The 21,191-nt window shown below is 42.7% G+C and overlaps 1 protein-coding gene across 2 annotated transcripts; it reads right to left on the bottom strand.

Moving 5' to 3' along the window:
- Positions 1 to 2,000: 2,000 nt before the first annotated feature.
- Positions 2,001 to 20,927, bottom strand: LOC134677681 (zinc finger protein ZPR1). Of its 2 annotated transcripts, XM_063536144.1 has the most exons (11): positions 20,762 to 20,927; positions 19,706 to 19,839; positions 18,031 to 18,149; positions 16,429 to 16,605; positions 15,818 to 15,933; positions 15,128 to 15,275; positions 13,927 to 13,997; positions 13,144 to 13,233; positions 12,404 to 12,576; positions 5,744 to 5,862; positions 2,001 to 2,109 (listed from the first exon to the last, which is right to left on the bottom strand). In XM_063536144.1, the coding sequence occupies exons 1-11, from the start codon at positions 20,864 to 20,866 to the stop codon at positions 2,018 to 2,020; spliced, it is 1,344 nt and encodes a 447-aa protein (XP_063392214.1). In that variant the 5' UTR covers positions 20,867 to 20,927; the 3' UTR covers positions 2,001 to 2,017. The 2 variants fall into 2 exon arrangements, with proteins under 2 accessions (XP_063392214.1, XP_063392213.1); XM_063536143.1 differs by lacking the exons at positions 2,001 to 2,109; positions 19,706 to 19,839; positions 20,762 to 20,927 and adding an exon at positions 18,909 to 19,044 and having other exon boundaries at positions 5,700 to 5,862.
- Positions 20,928 to 21,191: the final 264 nt, after the last annotated feature.

The following is a 21,191-nucleotide window of genomic DNA, read 5'->3' as shown; positions in this document are numbered from 1 at the left end:
TGTATAATCGATAGATATATGTACTTACCTAAATTATATGTAACTGCTGCCTTCTTCATAATTTTCGTATTAATGAGTACCGCCTTGTTCATAATAGAAGAAAAGAGTTCGTCGATTTATATGAGAACCGAGCCTGTAACATTTTACGTTAATCGAATTTAGCTTGTGGACGGATTCAAGCGCTTATTTAACGCGCGTTGAAAAAACGCTCGTGCGAATGAGGGCTAAGCCAGCAGACTTCGACGGGAGAGGACGCGCGCGCTGGTCTTGCGACGCACCCGCTCATCATTAGTTAATAACATTGTTCCTTTTACCGTAAGAAGTAAGACTGAATGTAGAATATATTTTTTTGTAACGATAAGGATAATTATTAGGTATATTTTATGTTGAGTAGTTCTTATTTGCAAATCGTTATTTTGATTATTTTATAAAGTAAAAACCAAAACGTGAAATCATAATCATTAACAAAGATCTTGTTGAAACTTATGTGATAAATAGTTAAATATAATTGATAATTTCTTCTTGTTAACCTTACTTACCAATAGTTATTTGTTTTACAAGGGGGTAAAGTTGTTGTTTAACCGTTCGTGCTAATATTAATGCCCGAGCAAGCGAAAGGTTCCAAAATTGAACCACGAGCGTAGCGAGTGGTTCGAAAAATTGAATCTTGAGCGTTGCGAGGGTTTCAAAGCACGAAGGTTAAACAAAATTTGTTCCCGAGTGAAACACAAAATTATTCACCACACCAACCCGAAGGAAATATTAAATGTAAAATATCAAACATAATATAACCAAATGAAATCCAAATGAATGTTATTAAATATTTATTATCCAAAGTCAACATTTAAAAGCCAATTCAACCAGCAAACGTAAGAAAACAACTCAAAATTTGCATTTGATTACTTTGCCTCACATGTGAATAAAATGCAAATTTGCTATCAGTTTTTGAAGTGCAAAGTAAGCCTTTCTGAGCTGGTGTGGTGAAAAAAACATTTCCTTAGTGTAGGTTTGCTGTACACATGCAGTGTACAGCTTGGCAAAAAAAGAGTAGAAATTAAAAAGTCCCTTTCACTAATTTATATAAGAAAACGGGACGACACTACAGTGTTGCCACTTTTTAATTTCGACTCTTTTTTGGCAAGCTAGGTAAACTGTTGTCTGTGGTCAATTGTGGCTCGTTCCGTCAAAATTGTAAAAAAGGCCGCCATCTTGAATTTCTTTTGTAAGGTTTTCTTTTGTGCAATAAAGGTTAAATAAATAAAGAATCGACACATTGTAATATACATATTTATTGCTAAAGTGTCATTCTATGGAACTTGCTAACTATGTAAACAAACCGCCGTACTTAAATGATCATTCAGTGACAGTTTCAATATGGCGGTTTGTTTACATAGTTAGCAAGTTCTATAGAATTACACTTTAAGCGAGATGTCTAGCTGTCCTCGTATCCCTCCGTCTTCATGTCGTTGAGGCCGAGCTCCTCGTTCTGCGCGTGCGACCGCTCGTAGTGGACGATCTTGAGGCCTGCCGGGTACACAACGGGTTCTAACGCAAAAAAAAACCCTAAGGCTAAGGGCCCCCCCCACATCTAGCGTCTTTCGAGCGTCGGCGCTGTCGGCGTCTGGTCAGCGCTATGGAAAATGACGTCGCTGCGCAGTTGCGTCGACGTTACGTCGAGCAGCGGCCACAGAATTGTAGACGCCGACGCTCGAAAGACGCCAGATGTGGGGGGGGGGGGCCTAAGAGCGAGTCGGACTCGCGTTCTAAGGGTTCCGTACATTAAGACTCACGCTTGTCTGCACATTTCTAATAGGTTTTGTGTATCTTTTTCGAAATTTGTGATCCAGTAGTTTCGGTGATAAAAGGGGGGGGGGTTAATCTTTTTTTTTCTATTTTCTTAAATACTCGTAACTTCTAACCTATGTATTTTAAAATTAGAAAAAAAAAACATTTTAAATTCTCAAAATGGGTTTATAAATCATTGTAATATACATATATATATAGGTAAGCAACATGTCTAGCTGTCCTCGTATCCCTCCGTCTTCATGTCGTTGAGGCCGAGCTCCTCGTTCTGCGCGTGCGACCGCTCGTAGTGGACGATCTTGAGGCCTGCCGGGAACAACGGCTTATAAAAAAAAGAATCATTTTTTTAATAACATAATTAGGGTTCCGTACCCAAAGGGTAAAACGGGACCCTATTACTAAGACTTCGCTGTCCGTCCGTACGTCCGTCCGTCTGTCACCAAGCTGTATCTCACGAACCGTGATAGCTAGACAGTTGAAATTTTCACAGATGGTGTATTTCTGTTGCCGCTACAACAACAAATACTAAAAACAGAATAAAATAAAGATTTAAATGGGGCTCCCATACAACAAACGTGATTTTTGACCAAAGTTAAGCAACGTCGGGAGTGGTCAGTACTTGGATGGGTGACCGTATTTTTTGCTTTTTTTTTCGTTTTTTTTTGCATGATGGTACGGAACCCTTCGTGCGCGAGTCCGACTCGCACTTACCCGGTTTTTTTTTTATGGAGATGGCGGGACGACTTAGACACCTTTATTAATAACTGGCCGGAAAAATAACTGGCAGGAGGGGCAAAAGCCCAGCAGTGGGACACTATAACAGGCTATTTAAAAAAAATGAAGCTATTTCTTGCCCGCGAGGACGTCAGCGTGGGATGATGATGATTGAGCCACAAACTATCTACATACCAAATTGTATCTAATTCGGTTTAGTCCTTTAAGCGCATAGAAGTAACATACGCATTTATAATATTACATAATAAAATATAGATTTATGTACTTATTTATTACTAGCTTCTGTCTGCGACCTCGTTTGCGTGGAATGATGATGATAATTCAGTTATTAAAAAAAATAACTGTTTATTTTTATATATAATTAAACTACAATTAACTTAGTATCTAACGTAGTATCTTAGTAACTAATCTTACGTTTTTTAAGATTATAATAAAAACTATGTATACAGGGCGTCCCACAGCTATGCCACATGGAGGGTAAGTACTAGACATGTGTAAGTAATGCTCGTAATATCACAAATGAGATATCTCTCGAACACGTAATATGCCATTACTCGTCACTCCGAGAAATCAACCATTACTTCAAACATTACGCATCACGCGAGCCGAGCGCCGAGCGCGCGACCGCCAACGACCGGCCGAAGCGCGCGAAATGGATTCAATTCCACTTAGGTTGACGCGCCGATATGAATGGTCAGTTAAAGTCTACTCACAGAGCGCGTAATGTGTAATGCCACTTGTGATAGTGTCATGTTTGTTCGTCATGCCATGATTGCTTTGTTATCTCACTCGCACTCGCTCTCAGCGCTCGGTCGCTCTCGCTCTGCGATGCTTTCGGCTATCTTCGGAATAATACGGATCGGTCCGCTCGGCCGATCGCCGCTGTGCGTTTAAGTAGTCGCAAACTTCACATTTAGTTTACGTATATAATATACGTATATTCTACTTTTAATTCATAATTCTAAAATAATTAAATAATCATCGAAGTTTGCCAGTCCTAAGCCTGGAATTCCATTTTGTTTTGGTAAAGTATGAAGGGAAATCAATTTGAATATCTACCTCCGAATCTTACATACATAATTAGTAATTAATTACATTATTTACAATTTTTAAGAATTAACAAAAAATCTTACGCATAGCGGTGACAAAACGCAACGCGTAATAAATAGATCGATCGCCGATACGGATCCGAGACGCCATAGAATCACTAGAGTGCCGTGGATGCGCTGCGTAATTGAGGAGATAACTGTAATGTGGCCATCTCGCGCGCGCCCGCGCGCTGTTTCACGTTCGGGTCATGTTTCGAGTGATGAGTGATGTGATATCTCAGTGTACCATTACGTGTTCGGAAAAGTGATGTGATATAGCATCACTTTTCGAAGCACTGTTTCGCGCATGTCTAGTAAGTACCCTGAATATTGTAGATAGAACATTTTGCTGAAAGAAGACATTATTTTAATTTAAAAAACAATTTAAACTGCATTCATAGATTTTTAAATAATTACATGGTTGAACCGGGAATCGAACCCGCTACACGGAAAAAAAAAACATCCTGTGGCTTTTTCATACCGATCGAAAGGCTTCATCATAAGGATTATTTTTTGCTAAATAACATAGTGTCGGTAATAAAAAGAAACCCATGAATTTTAACATTTTTAATTCAAATTAACCAATTTAATTTATCAAATGCTCAAAATGAGTGTCATTCTGTTGAATACAAAGCCGCTCTCTTTTGATTATTTCGCTAAATTTCACATCAAATGTTAAAATTCATGGTCTTCCTTTAGTTTCTGACACTATGTTAGCAAAAAATAATCCTTATGATGAAGCCTTTCGATCGGGATGAAAAAGCTACAGGGTGTTTTATTTTTTCTCGTGTAGCGGGTTCGATTCCCGGTTCAACCATGTAATTATTTAAAAATCATGAATGCAGTTTAAATTGTTTTTAAAATTAAAATAATGTCTTCTTTCAGTAAAATGTTCCATCTACAATATTCAGGGTACTTTCCCTCCATGTGGCATAGCTGTGGGACGCCCTGTATATCCTTCCCCAGGCCTCAATTTATCTGCATACCAAATTTAGTCGCTATAATGTTGAACAATAATATGGAGTACCTTCGTCGGGCTGGCCGTCGTCCGAGAGGCTCTGCACGTAGGAGTTGCCCGCGGGGTCGTCCAGTATGATGGTCACTGGACGCTTGCCCTCCAGCACGTCCATCGTCGCTATGATGTTGAACAATAATCTGAAGTACCTTCGTCGGGCTGGCCGTCGTCCGAGAGGCTCTGCACGTAGGAGTTGCCCGCGGGGTCGTCCAGTATGATGGTTACTGGACGCTTGCACTCCAGCACGTCCATCGTCGCTATAATGTTGAACAATAATGTGGAGTACCTTCGTCGGGCTGGCCGTCGTCCGAGAGGCTCTGCACGTATGAGTTGCCCGCGGGGTCGTCCAGTATGATGGTTACTGGGCGCTTGCACTCCAGCACGTCCATCGTCGCTATGATGTTGAACAATATGGAGTACCTTCGTCGGGCTGGCCGTCGTCCGAGAGGCTCTGCACGTAGGAGTTGCCCGCGGGGTCGTCCAGTATGATGGTCACTGGACTCTTGCACTCCAGCACGTCCATCGTCGCTATGATGTTGAACAATAATGTGAAGTACCTTCGTCGGGCTGGCCGTCGTCCGAGAGGCTCTGCACGTAGGAGTTGCCCGCGGGGTCGTCCAGTATGATGGTCGCAGGACGCTTGCCCTCCAGCACGTCCATCGTCGCTATGATGTTGAACAATAATGTGAAGTACCTTCGTCGGGCTGGCCGTCGTCCGAGAGGCTCTGCACGTAGGAGTTGCCCGCGGGGTCGTCCAGTATGATGGTCACTGGACGCTTGCACTCCAGCACGTCCATCGTCGCTATGATGTTGAACAATAATCTGAAGTACCTTCGTCGGGCTGGCCGTCGTCCGAGAGGCTCTGCACGTAGGAGTTGCCCGCGGGGTCGTCCAGTATGATGGTCGCTGGACGCTTGCACTCCAGCACGTCCATCGTCGCTATGATGTTGAACAATATGGAGTACCTTCGTCGGGCTGGCCGTCGTCCGAGAGGCTCTGCACGTAGGAGTTGCCCGCGGGGTCGTCCAGTATGATGGTCACTGGACGCTTGCACTCCAGCACGTCCATCGTCGCTATGATGTTGAGCAATAATGTGGAGTACCTTCGTCGGGCTGGCCGTCGTCCGAGAGGCTCTGCACGTAGGAGTTGCCCGCGGGGTCGTCCAGTATGATGGTCACTGGACGCTTACACTCCAGCACCTCCTCCATCGTCGCTATGAACCTGTTAAAAATAAAAAATACAGTTGCTCAAAAAGTGATGGCTGTTTCGCGTTTGCCAAAGTCCGTTTTTGTTAACTTGTGCTTATTGCATTTCCAATTTTTAAGAAAATACATATGAGCGTATAATACACACGTCAACGCATAAGAGTTTAGATGTTCAAAAACTTCATAGAGTTAAAACATCAAACCCCTGCCTCTAAACCCGTTTAAAGCACAGCTGTATCGTTGGCTCAAAAAACAGGTGTTTTACTCTGTAAGTGAGTTGTTCGATATGTAATACCTAGTATTAAATAGAAATATTAGTTTTAAGTTAACAATGTACCTACCTATTAGATTAATAGCTTCAAGATAATATTTGCATGCTTAACCAGCAAAATATGTTTCTGTACGGGAATATATTTTCAATAACACCTTGTTATACCATATTTTATGCAAATAAATAAAGAATTTTCATTTCATTTCATTTCATTTTCATTTCATTAGACCAAGAAAAGTCTGCATCGATTTTGAAAGCATACGCAGTGTTAGCATTATTTATACGTCATAGTTTCATAGATTTTAGATGTTTAAAAACTTTATAGAGTTAGACCAAGAAAAGTCTGCAGCGATTTTGATAGCATACGCAGTGTTAGCGTTTTTATACGTCATAGTTTCATAGAAGTGTGACGTTTAAGAGCGCTCTTACAAGAAAAGTCGAAATAATGCAAAATTGATGATACTAGTCGACGAAATTCAGGACTTTGTGCTCATTATTAGAAACAATGAGTACTTGTTCCAGTAAAAGCGTCTTCTTATCTTTTTAAATATCGTTGTAAATATTAGAAAAAGGACTTATTAAATTAGTAATGATTTTTTTTCTGATGGTCGTTTCCGAAAAACCCCGTGAAGCACTGAACGGCAAGCTCTTATTTGGAAATGTTGAGAAGTTAACTCTGCTAAACCTGGCTATTTTGTATTACTAATACCCTGTACTTTAGGCATATCAAACGATATTTTTCCTACATACCTTTGAGAAAGAGAAAATCAAAGTAAAACGAACTCAATTTTCTCTCCGAAACAAGTGTCAATTTCTACGAAAATCTACTTAGTATCGAAGTCATTTTCATACTCAAGCAATCTGCAACGTTTGCTTATACTGTTGGTATACATTAGTGTTTATGAAATTCTACTATAATTTTTTGGCAATTTTTTGAAAACTACTCTATATTACCGATGACGCGCGCTCGCCAGCTCAGTGCCGCGGCAGAGCTTGTACAGGCAGGACGTGTGTCGGTCGGCTCCGCACATTTTCAACGGCGACGACGAGGTTTTTTATCATTGTGTGCGGCGGGCGCCGTGTAAAACGCTATACTGTGTGCGTGTAAACCGCAACGAGAAACTTTGATCCTAGCACTGTTTTTATAGTATTATAATTTATAATGGTACAGTTTAATAAACTACCGGACAGGACTAAAAATATTTGAAACGACCTGACATTCTATATGTATTTATTTGACTCAAGATAGTACTCAGGGTCTGATGATGGAGCCGGAAGGTGGTCACCGGTACCAATCAACCATGCAACTAAACCACTTTGTGTTTAGGCTCGTTTTATTCATTTCAACAAGATCTTTGACTTAAGATAGTACTCAGGGTCTGATGATGGAGCCGGAAGGTGGTCACCAGTACCAATCAACCATGCAACTAAACCACTTCGTGTTTAGGCTCGTTTTATTCGTCTCAACAAGATCTTTGACACAAGATAGTACTCAGGGTCTGATGATGGAGCCGGAATGTGGTCACCGGTACTAATCAACCATGCAACTAAACCATTTCGTGTTTGGGCTCGTTTTATTCGTCTCAACAAGATCTTTGACACAAGATAGTATTCAGGGTCTGATGATGGAGCCGGAAGGTGGTCACCGGTACCAATCAACCATGCAACTAAACCACTTCGTGTTTGGGCTCGTTTGATTCGTCTCAACAAGATCTTTGACACAAGATAGTACTCAGGGTCTGATGATGGAGCCGCAAGGTGGTCACCGGTACCAATCAACCATGCAACTAAACCACTTCGTGTTTAGGCTCGTTTTTTTCGTCTTAACAAGATCTTTGACACAAAACAGTACTCAGGGTCTGATGATGGAGCCGGAAGGTGGTCACCGGTACCAATCAACCATGCAACTAAACCACTTCGTGTTTGGGCTCGTTTGATTCGGCTCAACAAGATCTTTGACTGAAGATAGTACTCAGGGTCTGATGATGGAGCCGGAAGGTGGTCACCGGTACCAATCAACCATGCAACTAAACCACTTCGTGTTTAGGCTCGTTTTATTCGTCTCAACAAGATCTTTGACACAAGATAGTACTCAGGGTCTGATGATGGAGCCGGAATGTGGTCACCGGTACTAATCAACCATGCAACTAAACCATTTCGTGTTTGGGCTCGTTTAATTCGTCTCAACAAGATCTTTGACACAAGATAGTACTCAGGGTCTGATGATGGAGCCGGAAGGTGGTCACCGGTACCAATCAACCATGCAACTAAACCACTTCGTGTTTGGGCTCGTTTGATTCGTCTCAACAAGATCTTTGACACAAGATAGTACTCAGGGTCTGATGATGGAGCCGGAAGGTGGTCACCGGTACCAATCAACCATGCAACTAAACCACTTCGTGTTTAGGCTCGTTTTATTTGTCTCAACAAGATCTTTGACACAAGATAGTACTCAGGGTCTGATGATGGAGCCGGAAGGTGGTCACCGGTACCAATCAACCGTGCAACGAAACCACTTCGTGTTTAAGTTCGTTTTATTCGTCTCAACAAGATCTTTGACACAAGATAGTACTCAGGGTCTGATGATGGAGCCGGAAGGTGGTCACCGGTACCAATCAACCATGCAACTAAACCACTTCGTGTTTGGGCTCGTTTGATTAGTCTCAACAAGATCTTTGACACTGAAGATACACAAGGTTTGATTATGGAGCTGAAAGGTGGCCACGGGTACCAGTCTATCATGTAACTGAACCACTTCGTGTTTAGGCACGTTTTATTCATCTCAACAAGATCTTTGACACAAGATAGTACTCAGGATCTGATGATGGAGCTCGAAGGTGGCGACGGGTACCTGTCTATCATGCAGTGTTGGCATCAATTTGAACTAAATCAATCCGGATTGATCAATCGAATTGACGCGTCAATCCGAATTGATCAATCCGAATTGATCAATCGAATTGACGCGTCAATCCGAATTGATCAATCGAATTGACGCGTCAATCCGAGTTGATCAATTCGACTTGATTTAATTCTGATTGACGCGTCAATCCGATTGAATCAATTGGAATTAACGCATCAATCCTCAATTCGGATTAAATCAATTCTCAATCTAGATTAACCTAGGGTCCCTTTCCCTTCCCTAAGATTAGTTTTCAAAGGTGTCCTTTTTAGGGACTTACTTACTGGACTTAAAGTCGATATCTGAGGTTCCCAGAGGTTCGAAAACATGTTCCTGATGTCAGTATTGACTGATGTCCCTTTTAGGGACATTTTTCGAAATTGGCCAATTACGTTCATATTCGTAATCGATGTCGACCATAGGTCCCGAAAAATGTTTCTGACGTCAGTATTGAAGGATGTCCCTTCCATGTCAGGACATTTTTTTAAATTGATCGTTGGCACTTTAAAACGATGTCTGCGATTTCCAAAGGTTCCGTAACATGTTTCCGACGGCAATACAGACGGAGTTTCCTTTTTTTCTGGACATTTATGGGACATTTCTTCCAATTAACCGATTGCGTTCAAAATCGATATCTGAGGTGCCCAAAGGTTTTGAAACATGTTTCTGACGGCAATACCGAGAAATGACCTTTTTTCAGCAGGGTGGCGTAATGCAGGTAGTAAAGTAAGTACGCGGCTAAAGTGTAGAATCTAAATATTGCCGTTGAAACCATATTTTGCACCTCAGATATCGATTTTGAATGCAATCAGTCACTTTCAAAGAATGTCACTAAAATGTCCCAAAACAGGACACCTTTCAATATTGCAGTTGAAAAAATGTTTAGAAACCTCTGTTTACCTCAGATATCGATTTTAAACGCAATCGGGTAATTTCTAGAAATGTCCCAAAAAAGGACATCTCTCAATAAGTATTTCCCTCGGAAACAAGTTTCGAAACCTTTGGGCATCTCAGATATCGATTTTGAACGCTATCGGTTAATTTCAAGGAAAGTCCCGAAAATGTTCCAAAAAGGACATCCTTCATATAGCCGTCGGAAACATGTTTCGGAACCTTTGGTAAACTCAGACACCGCTTTTGAACGCATTTGGTCAGTTTCACAAAAATGGCCTAAATAAAAAGCACATTAGGTAGGTACATACAAAGTAATCGTCAATCCGAATTGACGATTGAGGATTGACCGATCAATTCAAATTAACGATTAGTAATCGTCAATCTTCAATCAGTAGATTTAGAATTAGTTTCGTCAATCGTCAATTCGAATTGATTTTTTGCCAACACTGCTATCATGTAACTGAACCACTTCATGTTTGGGCTCGTTTGATTCGTCTCAACAAGACCTTGGACACAAGTTAGTACTCAGGGTCTGATGATGGAGCTGGACTGTGGCCACGGGTACCAGTCTACCATGTAACTGAACCACTTCGTGTTTGGGCTCGTTTGATTCGTCGCAACAAGATCTTTGACACAAGATACTACTCAGGGTCTGATGATGGAGCTCGAAGGTGGCGACGGGTACCAGTCTATCACATAACTGAACCACTTCGTGTTTGGGCTTCGTGTTTGGTTTATCACCTAGTGTCAAAGATCTTGACCCTGAGTACTTTCTTGTGTCAAAGATCTTGTTGAGACGAATCAAACGAGCCCAAACACGAAATTGTTTAGTTACATGAGAGACTGGTACCCGTGGCTACCTTCCAGCTCCATCATCAGACCCTGTGTATCTTCAGTGTCAAGATCTTGTTGAGACGAATCAAACGAGCCCAAACACGAAGTGGTTTAGTTACATGATAGACTGGTACCCGTGGCCACCTTCCAGCTCCATCATCAGACCCTGTGTATCTTCAGTTTCTTGTAACTTGTTTCTTGTAAATAAGCGAGTACCTATAATTTCTTTCGAGTAATATACGTTCATAAGTACGAGTATGGGGCTATTCATAAATTACGTCGTTTCAAATGGGAGGAGGGGGGGGGGGGTCTGGACATCGGATGATGGTAGCATGACGTAGGAGGAAACAGAGTCATCCGAAGCATGATTTATGGATGATTTGAGGGATGGGGGGGGGTCAAAAATAGATGACGTAATTTATGAACAGCCCCTATGTACATTTGCACTGCATTTAGTATTTTCGTACTTACCAAATAACAGTTTTAGGACTTTATAAGTTAAGTACAGTTAGTGTTGTTATGGTTGGTTTCAATATGCTTCGCGAAGGATCAAGAATGTTTAATCCATCATTGTAGTGCGAGTGTGGTAGAAGGGATCGGAATACTGAGCTCGCACGGCCTGCCGCAGCGCGTAAAATACCTAAACTCGCTCAACCCCGAAATGTAATAGCACTCTTAAAACTATCGTTGCAGATTTTTCTGAGTCTAACTCTAGTTTTGATTCGTCTTTCGACATATAGGTATTACCAACAATAGTTATTTGTTTTACAAGGGGGCAAAGTTGTTGTTTAACCGCTCGTGCTAATATTGATACCCGAGCAAGCGAAAGATTCCAAAATTGGACCACGAGCGTAGTGAGTGGTTCGAAAAATGGAATCTTGAGCGTTGCGAGGGTTTTAAAGCACGAGGGTTAAACAAAATTTGCCCCCGAGTGAAACACAAAATTTTTCACCACACCAACCCGAAGCAAATATTAAATGTAAAATATCAAACAAAATCAAACCAAATCAAATCTAAATTAATGTTATTAAATATTTTTCATCCAAAATCATCATTTAAAAGTCAATTCTACCAGCAAACATAAGAAAACAACTCAAAATTGGTATTTGATTACTTTGCCTCACATGTGAATAAAATGCAACTTTTCTATCCGTTTTTGAAGTGCAAAGTAATCTTTTCGGAGCTGGTGTGGTGAAAAGAATATTAAACGTTTAATCTGATTCAATGTACGAATCGAAGAGTGGCCGTCATTTCAAACCTATTACTCAATGGTCCGATCGCGTTGAAGACCAGTACCGTTAACCGTGGTGAATAGGGATGGCTGGGGTGAATAGGGACAAAGTCTAAAATGTGATTTACCCAGTGGCGGATTTGCTCTAAGGCCAAGTAGGCCCAGGTCTAGGGCGGCAAGTTTTATCAAGCAAATTGTGAAAAATTCGCTGAATATAACAAGAAATGGTGCTGAGAAAGGGGCGGCCACAGGGCCTGGGGCCCAGGGCGGCAAAGACTGCAAATCCGCCATTGGACTTACCTTACAATTTCTTAATAACTAGGTACCCACACAAATATTTTCATACAACTACTATTATTTTCAATCGAATGATGATTTTTCCCTATTCATCCCAGCTATCCCTACTCACCCCGGTTGACGGCACCCACCTGTCAATCCCGCCGGGGCGCAGGCCCGGGGCGTCACCGGTGGCTCCCGGGGCGTCGGCGAGCTGCTGCAGCGTGGCGCGCAGCAGCCCCTCCGCCGTCGTGAAGCGCCCCCCCAGCGCGCGCCCCCCCACTTCCAGCTCGAGCTCCGGTATCTCCATGTTGCAAGTTTCTGACTACAAAATATAATTGGTAGATTAGTACTACAGATGCAACGGATAGTTGTTTGGCCGGATACCGGATACCGGATATTCGGCCTGACCATCGGCCGAATATCCGGTATCCGGCCGCCGAATATTCGGCTAAGGAACTATACCTACATTTCGGATTTACAGGTGCGCATTCTGATGGTTTGACCTGTTTCCTAGTAAACGTTCGCACGGACCCATTTCTAGGTTCGAAATAAGTGCGCGTGCAAGTCAGTGGAATGATAACATTGTTTTAGTTAGAAAGTTTAAATAAATGAATAAAATAATAATCAAGTACGATTACGACCGTCTGATTCTTAAATCCATGTTGTGTACTCCGAAATCAAGCAATGTCTATCCGGTATCCGGCCGGATAGTAGGTCACTATCCGGTGTCCGGCCGGTTAGTAAAATATTGGCCGGATAGGCCGAATACCGGATAGTAACCGGATATTCGGTGCATCTCTAATTAGTACCATCGCCCACACTGTTAAGGGGTCTTCCAGAAATCATGTGATAATTTTTGGCCTATTTTTGATACAGGCCAGCGACTTACCTTAAGTACGTCCCTGGAGAAGTCATCCCTGCTGGCCACTCGCACCTCGAACCTCACTCCTTTGTCCTCCACTCCGCCCCCAGATTTCACCTGACAATATCACAGAATAAGTAATATACTTCAAGCAAATCTTGTCAGTAGAAAAAGGCGCGCAATTCAAATTTTCTATGGGACGATAACCCTTCGCGCCTACAATTTTTAAATTTCCGCCTTTTTCTACTGAAAAGATTTGCTTGACCATCTATAATAAACTACCATACAGAAAAGAAACTTCGATTCAGGGACGAATCATGCTGTCCCTTTCTTATGTATGGCAATATCCATTTCGGCTATTTAGGGTTGACTTTCAAGTCATTATCTTATCTGTGGCCGTGCACGCAAAGGGTTGTCAAGTTGTGCCAACCCTAATAGTTACTTGGAGCAATGCTGAGCCGAACGGAGCCGAGAAAGCCCGAAAGGAGGAGTTTCTTTACGTCACGTCTACGCCTCGGCTAGTCTGTGGCCATGTAGTAAGCCCATTCATAATAAAAAAAAAAAACGTTCCACGACAAAAGGTACCTTATGTATGGCGGTTGGCGCTTACGTCGCATAGCGCCGCAATAATATTGGAGCGACGCTAATAATAGCGTAAGCGCCAACCGCCATAAGGTACCTTTATTCGTGCGACGTTTTTTTTTTTTTTATTATGAATGGGCTTACTCATGGCCACAGACTAGCCGAGGCGTAGACGTGGCCTGCGATGGAGCGAGCTCGCCCAGAAGAACACACGTCACGAATAATTACCTCGTTCGTGCGATGTCCACAAGCATCACACACCGTTGCCATGATGACAACTTCCTTGAAATGTGGTATCTCTGAAACAAATTAGATTAAAATAATTATAATAATAGTCCGCCGGTTCCTCATTCTGCGGCCCTGACCACCGGCAGCTTGGGCCCTGCTCCCTAGGTTAGGTTTTTTATAATGTGTTTATATGTATTTTTTGTTTTTATATTTTACTTTTATATTCTTATTATAAAAACCCTAGCCTAAGAAGGATGATGAATAGAGGATTATAATAATAAATTCAGCCTATATACGTCCCACTGCTGGGCACAGGTCTCCTTTCACGCGCGAGAGGGCTTGGGCTATAGTCCCCACGCTAATCCAATGCGAATTGGAGACTTCGCATACACCTTCGAATTTCTTCGCAGATGTATGCAGGTTTCCTCGCAATGTTTTCCTTCACCGAAAAGCTAGTGGTATCTTATCTTATCTTATTGTTTTCGGGGGCCCTTGCGGATACACTTCGACCCATAGGGATCTTTTGTGCAGTTACCCCCTAGAAGAGATCCGTCAACTACTCAAGAGCTTTTCCCACCATATCCATGTGTCGGATGATGGAGCTCATGGGTAGCGTTTTAAAGTCCTTTGGTTCCAGGTATCCTGCTCCAAAGTCCTTCATTCTTTGTCTGGCGAGGGCGTGACATTCACACATTAAGTGTCTTACTGTCTCTTCCTCTTCGCCACACATACGACAATCGGTGTTGTCAGAGTGTCCCATCTTGGCCAGAAATCCTTTGACCCCGTAGTGGCCAGTAAACACCCCCGTTATGATTTGGAGTTGTCTTTTGCTAAGTTTCCAAAGCTTTTTGCTCCAGCCGGAGTCTATTCCTTGCATAAAGAGCTTTGCATGCTTTAGACCCGTCAGACTATCCCATTCTTCCTGGTGTTTAAAAGCTAGTGGTAAATATCAAATGATATTCCGTACATAAGTTCCGAAAAACACATTGGTATGGGCCGGGGTTTGACACATGGAGCCAGGGCTCCGGGTACTCACTGGTAACCTTCATGTTGGTGGTGGCCAGAGCGTTGCATTCGGGACAGTTGGTTGGGAACTGCAGGACTTCATCAGTTGGCAGTCTTGGACGGGTCACATGGAGTCAGGAGAGATGGCTCCGGGCTGTGATACCTGACACATGGAGCCAGGGCTTCGGGTACTCACTGGTCAGCTTCATGTTGGTGGTGGCCGGGGCGTTGCATTCGGGGCAGTTGGTCGGGAACTGCAGGATTTCGTCGGCTGACAGTTGCTCGTATGAGGCCTCGGATGGGTCGCACGGAGTCAGGAGAGACGGGTCCGGGTTTTCTGACACCTGGAATTATGGAGTCAGTTGTACAAACACATGGTCTAATGGAACTGTCACCTTTTGCTTTTAACTGATAGGCTAATAACGTTCGGCGAACTGGTAATCTGTGAGCCCCTTAAAACATCTGACACAGTTGAAAAGCCCTATTGTTATTAGGTACATTGCAGGTAAAAAAAGAAAAGCTTGTAAAACGAATACAATTTTTAACAAGCTTTTATTAGGTCGGCCTGTATGTAACTATGTAATGGAATCTAAGGCAACTACTTTAACCATCTTCCAAGGATCGTAGCGTCATGAAAATTGGCAGCTGTATATAGTTCTGATGACAATACAATAATATGGTACTGTCAAACTGATCTGATGATGGAGACAGGAGGTGGCCATAGGAACTCTATGATGAAACAACGCAACCTAATTGTGTTAGGGGTTTTTAGAATTGTCTCGATGAGTATTAGTTGTCTGTCGTAAGAAAAGTACAGTCAGCGATAAAAGCTTGTACCAAAAATTAGATTTTTGCCAAAAACTTATTCAATTATTTTTGACAGTACCTCCTCGCGAGTGAAGACCCCCAGCATGTGGTCCTGGTCCTTGGTGCGCTTGAAATCGACGCGCTCGCAGCGCGGGTCCTTGCGCGGGGCCTCCGGATTCTCCACGAAGCAGTTACCTGCACAAAACAAGTTTCACTCCATGGGGTAAACTGACACTATATTATGAAGTATCATCATCATCATCAGTCGTTCCCTCAATGCTGAGGATCGTGACATCATGCCCTAATGTTGCTGACCAGTCTCTTCCATAGGCTTCTGTCACCCGCCATGTACGGCTTCCTGCAGATGTAGATGCAGCGGTGTAGTGACTTGTGCGCTCCATCTAGCGGGTGGTCTGCCGCGAGTCCTCTGGCCCTCAACTTTGCCCGTCATAGTCGTCAATTCTAGGCTATCAGGAGAACGTCGTGAGAGGTGGCCAAAATATGCAAGGATGCGGTCTTGACATATGGTCGACACTCGACAGCCGGCGGTTTATGCGTAGCTCTTCTAGAATGGACTGGTGGTGGTTATGAAGTATACAGGATGGCTAAAAAATCAACAATATAAGATATTAGAGGAGCCTCCGGGTGCTCCCTGCGAGACAGCATACTGGGACTTCTCTCTGTACTCACCACTGGCATCCTCCAGCTCTAACGTCCACCGCTTGTCGAGCTGCCGGGCGCCCTGCAGCCGGCTCACGAAGGCGTCTATCTGAGCAGCTGCCTCCGGGTGCTCCGCCCTGCGAGACGTTTGGTCCTGGGTGAGCCCGGCTATGGCCCGGGTGATGATGCCCTCCACTGTGGTGACTTCTGCGATATAAAATAATATTTTAGTAAAAAAATGCATTAATTTTAGTCATTTATGTGACTGCTACATAATAAAATTCTTAAAATACAAGTGTGGGTACAGATGTAGTGCACAATTATTTTCCATCGTATTTTCACGGAAACGAACGAACGTGCCTTGCTATTTCGGTCAGTCTCGGTAAAAAAGTACTGACATAGCATGATTCCGAGAAAATACGATGGAAAACAATCATGCACGACATCTGTATATGAAATGAGCTAGAAGCGCCAGACTTAAACGCTGGGCAAAGAAATAGCTTGCTCTGTGTACGCCCGAGACACCTATTAGTCGGGCCGACACTTCTTTTTTAGGGTTCCGTACCCAAAGGGTGAAACGGGACCCATCCAAGTACTGACCCCGCCCGACGTTGCTTAACTTCGGTCAAAAATCACGTTTGTTGTATGGGAGCCCCACTTAAATCTTTATTTTATACTGTTTTTAGTATTTGTTGTTATAGCGGCAACAGAAATACATCATCATTCATCTGTGAAAATTTCAACTGTCTAGCTATCACGGTTCGTGAGATACAGCCTGGTGGTGACAGACCCTAGGGCCGCCGGGACCCTATTACTAAGACTCCGCTGTCCGTCTGTCTGTCACCAGGCTGTATCTCACGAACCGTGATAGCTAGACAGTTGAAATTTTTGACCGAAGTTATTCAACGTCGGGCGGGGTCAGTACTTGGATGGGAGACTGTTTTTTTTTGCCGTTTTTTGCATTATGGTACGGAACCCTTCGTGCGCGAGTCCGACTCGCACTTGCCCGGTTTTTTGTAGTAGGTGGCGATTAGATTAGATGGATGGTCGCAGTGATACATAGGCTTTGGAGCCTTATTTAGCCCCTAACAGGAAGAAGAAGAACTTTTATAAAACGAACTGATGATGAACGTCTTATAAATCGATGAACTCCGGTAGCATGCATGAAAAAGTGTTACGTTGTGGACAGATCTTCATGGTAACGTTGTGGACAGGTCTCCATGGTAACGTTTGGTCAAGTCACAGAATAATTAATAGTACTACCGTACAGAAAGGAAACTTCCTACAAAAACGAAGTTTGACAGCGGTTCAGGGTCGAATCATGCTGTCTCTTTCTAATATATGGCACTATCTCTTTCGGCTATTTAGGGTTGTCAAAAATCAAGTGATTATCTTATCTGTGGTCGTGCACGCAAAATGAATTCAAGTGGTGCCAACCCTAATAATTGCTCGGAGCAATGCTGAGCCGAGCGGAGCCGAGTTTGACCGAAGTCAGGAGTTTCGCACCCCACTTTTACTTATGATTATGACGCAAAATTATTGTCCGTGAACCGACTTTACAAACAACCATTTTTTTTGTATCAGTCGACCATTTGATTATTTAGTTAGAATGTCTAAAAATTCTAAGCTTGCCTCCTTTCTGACTCTGCGCGGGCACCTCGAAGTCCAGCTCCGGTATCCTGACGCAGGTGTAGTCGCTCTTCACCACCTGGCGGTTCAGGTCTTCAGGCTGCTCCACCCGGAGTTTCCATCTGGAAATATATGGTAATAGAATGTTGAATGTAAAGTGTAATTCTAAGGAACTTGCTAACTACGAGTATGTAGACAAACGTCACTAGTAAATTCATCATTCTGACACATAGCGCTTTCTGCATGTTTCAGCATTTCAACATAGCAGTTTGTTTACATAGTTAGCAAGTTCCATAGAATGACACTTTAGCAGGGAATAGGCCATACAGGTAATAAGCTTTTAGTCAAAAACTTCATATCTCGCTGACTGCACTTCTTTCCATAGAAAGAAACTATTAAATTATTATTAACCCTTTAACCGCCAGAGTCTGATATATAAGACATTACATATCCAGCTCATTTCGCCACAGTCTGATAAATAAGACAAAGATTTGATTTGGTTTTTACAGCACATTTATAACTCCCGTAACTATGCCAACCTTACTCTGCGTGGTACAATTACTGTCGGTGGCGACACGAGCAGCGAGCACGCTCAATCAAAAATTCCTGGCGGTTAAAAGGTTAAATGAAACAGAGTTGCAACGTGGTGCCCTTCTCTCTTGTGAAGTGGGTTACTAGAGGTCAACCCCCTTATTCCTAAACACGCTACAAACCCCAATTAGCTAATAATTGTTTGTAATTATCTGTCATTTTGACTTATGTATTTGTAAGAAAGGGATAAAACGTAATTTAACTAAATCAGGCCCATGAATAAGGGGGTTAGAGTCTAATACACTTAAGTTATGTACCAGCCCTGTGACATACAGATATAACTTGTTTACCTGACTCCAAGCTCTGCAAAGGCCCCTCCGGGCTGGATCTCATTGTTCTGGTACCCACACTCCTCGCAGGAGAATGACATGATGACCACATTCTTGTAGTGCGGGATCCGAGTCAGCAGCAAGCGTGTGACACCCTGTGACATATATAACTTGTTTACCTGACTCCAAGCTCTGCAAAGGCCCCTCCGGGCTAGATCTCATTGTTCTGGTACCACACTCCTCGCAGGAGAACGACATGATGACCACATTCTTGTAGTACGGGATCCAAGTCAGCAGCAAGTGTGTGCCACCCTGTGACATACAGATATAACTTGTTTACCTGACTCCAAGCTCTGCAAAGGCCCCCCCGGGCTGGATCTCATTGTTCTGGTATCCACACTCCTCGCAGGAGAATGACATCATGACCACATTCTTGTAGTGCGGGATCCAAGTCAGCAGCAAGTGTGTGCCACCCTGTGACATACAGATATAACTTGTTTACCTGACTCCAAGCTCTGCAAAGGCCCCTCCGGGCTGGATCTCATTGTTCTGGTACCCACACTCCTCGCAGGAGAATGACATGATGACCACATTCTTGTAGTACGGGATCCGAGTCAGCAGCAAGCGTGTGACACCCTGTGACATATATAACTTGTTTACCTGACTCCAAGCTCTGCAAAGGCCCCCCCGGGCTGGATCTCATTGTTCTGGTACCCACACTCCTCGCAGGAGAATGACATGATGACCACATTCTTGTAGTACGGGATCCGAGTCAGCAGCAAGCGTGTGACACCCTGTGACATATATAACTTGTTTACCTGACTCCAAGCTCTGCAAAGGCCCCTCCGGGCTGGATCTCATTGTTCTGGTACCCACACTCCTCGCAGGAGAATGACATGATGACCACATTCTTGTAGTGTGGGATCCGAGTCAGCAGCAAGCGTGTGACACCCTGTGACAGAGATATAAGGTCAACATGGCTAATTACGTTATTCTACTAGCGATTTTCTCAAACAACAAACAAAATTGATAATTTCATAGGCAAAGCAGCGATTGCTTTTAGTTTCAGCAATCAACACAAATTATTTTTTTCCTACTATTGGAAATCAAAGAAGTTGCGTTAGATACAGGGTGTTTGGTGCATTGTTTGCCAAATTAAAACGGCAGATAGCTTGAGTGATTTGCCATCTTCTCATGCCTAGAAAAACAAAATTGGCCATGGTATTTTTTACTACTACGCAAGTAAAAATTAGAAATTTACGAAAAACTGTCATAGAAGTGAAAAAAAATGTATGCACTAAATGAAAAATTTCTAGGCCCAAGAAGATAGCAAATGACTTATCCTATCCGCCACTTGAATTTTTTTTTTATATTTTTTTTATATTATAGGACATTCTTACACAGATTGACTAAGTCCCACAGTAAGCTCAAGAAGGCTTGTGTTGTGTGTACTCAGACAACGATATATATAATATACAAATACTTAAATACATAGAAAACACCCATGACTCAGGAACAAATATCTGTATCATCATACAAATAAATGCCCTTACTGGGATTCGAACCCAGGACCATCGGCTTCGCAGGCAGGGTCACTACCCACTAGGCCAGACCGGTCGTCAAAAATTTGGCAAACGATGTACCAAACACTCTGTATAATACGTCAAAAATTTCGTATTGACCGGATGAAGGTTATAAAGATATAATTTGAACAATATAAAGATTATCCATTAAATACGACTTAATTTATTCTTAAAACTATTATTTGGAGTCTTTTAGACCCTACCACTTACCCAATGAATAGTATAAACACGAAACATAAATAAAATTGGAATATATTACGAGCACTTTCTAGAACTTTTTTGTTTACTCACGTTCGCATGGCAGTTCATGCAGAGAGACTCAATTTCCGTGACCTCCGGATCCGGGTCGTCAGCGCTGAGGTCCCTGAATACCGGGTTTTGTTCTACGGAACACATATTTCAAGAAAACTGCGAAAAGCTTCGGCAAAACACAGCACGTTGCGAACCAATATTACTCAATGACGTTTTGACGTTTAACTGTCAAAACAACTACGTATTACGGCTCGGATTCTAGCTTTTTAGCCAGTGGACAATCGATCAAATTAAATTAATCTTTTATCGCGCAAGTAATCACTGTTTTTGCAAATGAATAATAATATTTAAAATCAAGAAATTAAGTTTATCGTTCAAGGTTAACATGATGAGTTATTGAGCTGCGCCTCCATAGGATGATGTCATTAGAAAGAAATAAACATACGTGACCTTGGAATTCGAGGCACTA

Source organism: Cydia fagiglandana, chromosome 26, assembly GCF_963556715.1.
Source record: "Cydia fagiglandana chromosome 26, ilCydFagi1.1, whole genome shotgun sequence".
NCBI lineage: Eukaryota > Metazoa > Arthropoda > Insecta > Lepidoptera > Tortricidae > Cydia > Cydia fagiglandana.
The sequence above is the reverse complement of the archived record's forward strand: the minus strand, read 5'-3'. Positions and strand labels throughout refer to the sequence as shown.